This window comes from Aphanomyces astaci (genome assembly GCF_000520075.1).
Source record: "Aphanomyces astaci strain APO3 unplaced genomic scaffold supercont1.262, whole genome shotgun sequence".
NCBI lineage: Eukaryota > Oomycota > Saprolegniomycetes > Saprolegniales > Verrucalvaceae > Aphanomyces > Aphanomyces astaci.
Window position 1 is genome coordinate 6,902 of NW_009798525.1, and position 6,905 is coordinate 13,806.

Consider the following 6,905-nt stretch of genomic DNA (forward strand, 5'->3'; position numbering starts at 1 on the left):
TGCACCGAATATCATATAGGATAAAGTATGGGATCTGTATTACTGATTTCTCTCTTTGATTGGTTCAATTTTGGCTCGAAGCATCTTGATTGGTATACAGTACTCTGAAACCTCCTCTTCACATACATATTGTTCGTTTTAGATAATTCGACCGGTATCACGTTCATTTTTCAAAATATCTGATTGTAGCGAACATTTCAGGACAGAGGTAGTACAGTTTTGACGAATTAGCCAATATCATGATATCAATGGATAATTTTGTCTATTCATGTGCGTTATGGAGTCAACAATCAGTAGGTTCAGAAATGGAATCAGCCAAGGCCGTCCGTGGCTCCAACTTAACGAGTCCAAGGGTAGTACTCATCACGAATCACCACACCGTACATGATTCGTTGAAACAGCGGTCTGGCCATTCGAAAACGACGGCGAAACTTGGCTTCGCCGTAGATGGGGGCCAAAGTAGTAGGTAAATCCGAGCATGCGCAGCCTCGCTATCTCGTGGTATGTTTGGCCGGCGGTTGGCAGTAGAGACTTTAGGGCGCAGAAGACTGATGAAAGCCAAGAATCTCCCAAACTTGATCCATGTCATCATCGTCGTCCTCCCACGCCATCATGCACAAACTTGCGCGCCAGGCGTTCATTTCCGGATAAAAAACATTCTTCGGATTTTTTACAGTTTTACCGCTGGGGTTGACGAAAATCAAAATACAGGAACTGTAAAACGGTATTTTTCAGTCTGATTATACAGTCGCACCGGTGGGGATGCCCTATGCCCTTATTGTACTTCGACACAAGGGCAAACGAAACAGGCAAATGGGCTCCACTTATAGTACTGTAGCTGCCTGCAATCGAGTGTCTTCCCCTGGGTCAGCTTTCAATTCTCATCACTCTAAGCCTATCTACTCCATAGTCGAATGTGGCTACGACCATACCAATATATTTTACAGGTAGTAGTGACTCCTGCTCTATCAAGGGTTCACACTAGGGCGACATACATGTGAGCTTACTGTATTTCCACAGCGCAATCATACCACTACGTAGGTGTCCCCAGTTTGAATTGGTTGCCACGATTGTACTACTGTATACTTGAAGTATTAAATACCAACGCCTAAGGATACACCTTGTTCTACCATTCAAGAACAAGATGCATCGTTAGTGTGTTGGTTTGATCCCAAGTTGTAGACGATATAGTCCCCGTTTCGAGCCTAGCTTTGATTATATCTTTTTGCCATAATTATACTCCAATATTTGTGTGATCCTCCTCATTTTGAAGTATAAAACAGGTTTATACCTAAAAATTGAATTCGAAAGGTAATTGGCCACTATTTAGGGTATTTACAATTGGACATTGATTCGGTTAACGGTATGAAACAAACATTTTTACCTTGATTTGGACACGATAAACATCGTCGAATTTGGCCGGAGTGCAACCTATACCGGTATATGTAGTTACGTTTGTCTATGCTTATGCAAAGGACCAAATTCATAAAGCACAGCGAAACTACGTCGCTGAACTCCTGGAATCGTGGACACCGCCGCCAACTTGATGCCAACACCCATGCAAAAGGACACACATCCGGACCAACTCGGAAAAATAGCCGTTAACCGAATCAATGCCCAATTGTAAATACCCTAAATAGTGGCCAATTACCTTTCGAATTCAATTTTTAGGTATAAACCTGTTTTATAATACATGTCGAGGTCACGCGTGATCATCATTTCCGTTTTCGTCCCCAGACAGATCGTCCAGGGATTGCAAAATGTACTCAATCTTCTTGGGGGGTTGGTACCCCAGCCCAGCACTAGGACCTGTCTCTGGTGGTGCACTCTACATACATACAGATCATCATCAGGTCCACATGGACATGCGGTACCTCGAGCCGACGGATACGATGCGTGGCGCCAGCGCGAAACGATACTTCCATGAGCCCCATCCCCGAAGCCACAAAGGGAGGCGGGATCGACGCCGCCGCCCGAAAGTACAGACTGCTTCCGGTCGCCAACGACAGCACGCCATGGAGGTTTGTGCCTACGCGCAGCATGTCGGCGGCGGTGCACGGCGTCGCGAGACCGCACGTCAAGTCTGCGACACGGTCCAAGTGCTGGCGGCGCATCATCGACGGAGGATGGCGGCGGCCCCCATGTGCCGCGATGTTCATGAGCTCGTCAAAGTCTCGCGCTTTCGTGACACTACAATATGTATTCTGCATAGTCAAGCAAGCCCCAACTCATACATAATGACCACAACGACCTCGTGGAGCGAAAGTCCAACAGCGTGCCAAACCGACGATTCAGCAAATGGCCGTGGAGGATGGACCGCCACAGCATGTCCAGGTCGTTCACTGCAAAAAAGTGGGCCTAATGTGGCCGTCAGTGCACAAGTTCCACGGTGTAGACCAGACACACGTACAAAGTAGCCAAGCGCGTCGCCGCCTTGCATGGTGGCATGGGAGCGCTTGACGCTAGTTCCTTTGGACAGAGTTGTGGACATGTGCAGCTGCTGCGGGGGGGACGATGGGACGCGTAGTAGGATGGCGTCGGCGCTGGCCTGTCCAAGCAGCGCCGCGCCAGGTTCACAACCCAACGTGGGGGATGTGTACCTACCTTGTCAAGAGATGGAGTGCTCAGGATCGCAATGCGGTGGTGGGCGAGCTTCGTGGGCGACATGTTTAATAGCTCTACAATGACCCTCCTCACGTTGACACCAACAACGCTCGCTGGTACATATGTACAATATCGGAAAGGACAGGTACCGATCATGGATTTTTGCATGGTCACGTCGTCGAACGCCACCCAGAAACGCGGTTCGTTGCCGGGACTACTGATGCCGGCGGCGTCACTGCTGGGAGAAATCTTTGTCCGAGACGTCAACGGCGGGACGCGAGGACCTCCACCAAGTCTGCCGCCATCTCCGTCGTCCCCCGAGTCGTAGTACATGTTGTCGTCGTCTTCATCATCTTCGTCGTCTTCGTCCTCGTCATCTTCGTCGCCTTCATCATCGGAAGGGTTGTCGAAAGGTCCAAGGGGAGGCATGGCGGAGGCGGCGGGTGGGGCTTCCAGTGCGACAGGCGTTGAGATAGTCAGTAGATTCGCGTTTGTATAGGAGTTATCGCCATGTTGGAGCCCTTCACCATCCTCTTGTTGGTTTGTTTCATCGTCGTCGTTGTCAGGCACGAGCTCGTGCCAATCGTGTTCGCATAACCAGTCCGACGCCGCTTCCACACAGCCACCGCAATTGTGAAGCTACAGATACGCTTGAATCTTTCCTCATCCCGCGGTATGACGCACGTACCACTTCAGCAAGTATCCCCTCTGGGATGTCTGGAAATATCTGCGCAAGGACGTCCATGGTGCGCTGTCCGTCGTTGCCGTGCTTTTTGGGGAGGGGAGTTGGACAAAAATCGGATAGGTATCCGGATTCATATCCGGATACATCGTTTGACATCACTAGAACAACTCACCGTGGCATTCATTCACAGTCAATTTGCCTAAAAGACTGAATAAAGCCACTCTTTTTGACGCTGGCATGGAACGGATTTAACTGTAAATTCGGTATTGAGGATTCAAATTCCAAAACGTATTAAATATAGCCAAAATCCAGGCCAATCTATAGGTGCATATTGGTTACTTTTTGTACTAGTACTACGTAGTATACGTACAGTACATTGTACTGTACTTCGAAGTATATACTATTAATACTACGTAGTATTAACGTTAGTACGTACTACTACACCTTTTTTCGGTTAATTTGAGGGCCTCACCATACTTTTTCGCGAAATACATGTACAGAGAGACACATAAGGAACGTCGCTTGAAATATACTGCAACCTTCTTGGTTGCAGGCGAAATGTACTAGTAACGAATATACAACGAACGAAGTGGAACCGCCGCTAATTGCTTGTTCATTTCGCGAATAAGTACATGCATGGTGAGGTCGTCAAATTAACCGAAAAAAGGTGTACAGTAGTAATAGTAAGTACGTAGTATGTACAGTTGAATGTACAGTACATACAGTAGTGTACGTACAGTACATTGCTAGAGGAAGTTCCAACTAGTTTTCAGAACCAGCATAAGCCAATCAAGATCGATTTACCTTTTTTTTCACGATTTAGAAAAAGACGTCAAGGACATCTTTTTCTATTTTTGGGGTAGTGAGTTGTGTAAAAAATCTCAGAAAAAGAGGTACAAAAGTAGCACTTGGAACCACTTTCAAGTGAAATAACATTCAAAATAACATTTCGTCATAATAATCCATCAATATATGAGTAGTTAAATATACATATAGGTGGCATCCGACATCAAACCGACAAATTTGGAGCCGATGATTGGATAACCGACAAATTTTTGAATTATGATTGGTCAGATATTTTATAGGCAATCTGATTGGGCGATGTAGTTGTCGGTTGAGCAACATATCACTCACATATAACATATACAGCTTGCTATTGGCTGAAAACACTGTCGTATCGACATATTCCGGAACACATGACCTCGACTCAGCATCTCAAGAACAGAAATACGTTAAGTGGAGCAGAGCTCGACAAACAAGGTGACGAGTTTTGACTAGTACGAGTACAGAGAAGTAGCTGCTGTGCTTGGTGTATGGATAATGTACAGTACATCCATAAACAACGTCATTAGACAGGCCGCACAATCGTCCACCGACCCACACGGCATGTTCATCTCTGTGAATCCATAGGAACGCGTCACTGTGATCACGTTGATGTATTGTGCAGTCACCAGGCGAAATGGCCGTGCCATAGTTGGGACGTGTGCCGATGGTAAACTCACGAATGATCAGTACACTGCAGCACACTGATGTTGGTGTGGCCACTAAACCGAGGGGTCGCGTCACTAACTCGAAATTGGTGACGCGACCCAAGAGCACGTCGACCACGCCACGCTCTTTTGTCCAAGTTACCGCGTATCTTCATTATGGTGTCTTTAACTGTACCCTTTCTAGATTCCTCATTGGAAATGCAAGCGATTGCAACATCGCTGGAGGTGACAGGTTTACTGTCTCCATGCCTCCATGGGACACAGCAAGAACTGTGATCAGGCCGCAAACGCAACTTTAGGGTGCGAATCCATGTTGCAGCCTCTGCACTCATAACACGTGGCACCCGGAGCCACGACGTGTGCCACGTGTATTGCGTGCAGAGGCTGCTCCTCACGGTTCATGTCCTCACCTCGTCAGAGATTGTATAAAAACCAACATACGAGATTTGGTCTTTGTATTGAAAATGAAGAGTCATCTACCAATGAAAGGTACGAAGTATTGAAATTTTAACCAATAAGACTAATGTCGGATAGAATTGTATTCGCCAAGTTACCCATACATAATACGTACTTCGTACTTATGAAAATCTAACTAACGTTAACAACAACAGCTATACTGGTAGTACATCCAAGAGCTACACGATTACAGACACAGCACATAAAAAACGACGTTGTGTGATGTTATATTTATATAACGTAAATGACCAATTTATGATCGGTTGGTTATACAAACTATAGTGCTCGCAGTGAATGCCTGTACTATACAGTGCTCGCAGTGAATGCCGCCTGCCCACCGGTATGAACGAACCGACACAGTCACGGTATCGGTTGCCAGCGGTGTCGATTGCCAGCGTTGATCCCGCAATTATCTCGCTCGTGCAACCTGACTTCGAAGGCTTGCAATGTACGAGTACGCCTGTATGCAAACCTGTGAGAACAGAACAATCACCACGCCAACTCCCAACCCACAAGCGGTGCCTGTGCCAACATGGTGCGTGTTGTCGACTCCATGTCGCCACGACAGGCCCAATCGTGTTTTGATTCCGTTCCCTATAATTGCATTTTTCGGAGATCAAGCACCTTGCCCCATCCCCAAAATATCCAGCTCCAGACATGGATATTTTTGGCGGATATTTGGCTTGGGAATATCTGGGACATTGAAAAAGAACGTGTTCACAGTCAATGGAATTTCGAAATATCCAGATATACTAGTATCCACTAACAGTAAGGCCATGTTTGGAGCAAAAATGGATTCTGATAATCCAGGTTTTGAATCGGGATTCTATCAAAAAGTTGCACCGAACACGATAACGTTAGGAACTCTGCATTTTAGAATCCACAAATGCAGAAAATTTACAAGAACACTGGTATTGTTTTGGCCACATCCTGGGCATTGGACCTTTATCATTGGTCTACTGTACATTAGTTTTTGCTCCTTTTCATTGGCTCCACTATTTATGACTGCTCATTTGACAGTCAGATAAAACGAAATACAATGCGCTATTTTGAACTATTTAAGTATTCTGACCGAAATGTAGCAGACAAAAATCGGCCATGTTGACGCTTTCTTGGCGGCGATTGCGCCGGGCTTACAGAATACGACGCGTTCCGCTGCAAGCTTTGTGCGCGATTGTAGCGTGATCATCGACGAAGATGTATATACATGTAACTACATATCGTATAACTTTACTGGACGGCAATATATCCACTTCATCATTCAAGGTCCATTCGACTTTGCAGCGACTTCGTAGTGGGTTTTAACGAACACATTGAGTTGTGCAAGGATGAGATACAAGTAACTTGGTACCGACAGTCGGTATCTGCGTGATTCTAAGTTTACGTAGCTTTTGTCAGTTGCATACACTTCAGTTGTTGACTCAGCGAGTGCGGAGCCCATTCTGCGCTGCAGGAATATAAATCATCTCCCACGAAGTTGAATACCGGTATGGTCTTAACTGGTTATATAGTTGGCGAAGGAGAACCATACGATGTACCACTAACGTTAGGTCACATGTGGTCATGGCTGCAACGTTCCTTTCATCACTGTCAGTACTCGGAGAATATATAGAACATCCCGAAACCCCCGAAAACCCAAACTTCGAATCATGGATAACGTTACAAATTAC

The 6,905-nt window shown here is 46.1% G+C and overlaps 1 protein-coding gene across 10 annotated transcripts; it reads right to left on the reverse strand.

Moving 5' to 3' along the window:
- Positions 1–1,576: 1,576 nt before the first annotated feature.
- H257_18906 (hypothetical protein) lies at positions 1,577–3,388 on the reverse strand. 10 transcript variants are annotated; one of them, XM_009848048.1, is made up of 8 exons: positions 3,293–3,388; positions 2,754–3,243; positions 2,605–2,678; positions 2,411–2,548; positions 2,252–2,358; positions 1,875–2,190; positions 1,680–1,828; positions 1,577–1,632 (listed from the first exon to the last, which is right to left on the reverse strand). In XM_009848048.1, the coding sequence occupies exons 1-7, from the start codon at positions 3,347–3,349 to the stop codon at positions 1,703–1,705; spliced, it is 1,308 nt and encodes a 435-aa protein (XP_009846350.1). In that variant the 5' UTR covers positions 3,350–3,388; the 3' UTR covers positions 1,577–1,632; positions 1,680–1,702. The 10 variants fall into 10 exon arrangements, with proteins under 10 accessions (XP_009846350.1, XP_009846349.1, XP_009846351.1 ...); XM_009848047.1 differs by having other exon boundaries at positions 1,577–1,828; XM_009848049.1 differs by having other exon boundaries at positions 1,680–2,190.
- Positions 3,389–6,905: the final 3,517 nt, after the last annotated feature.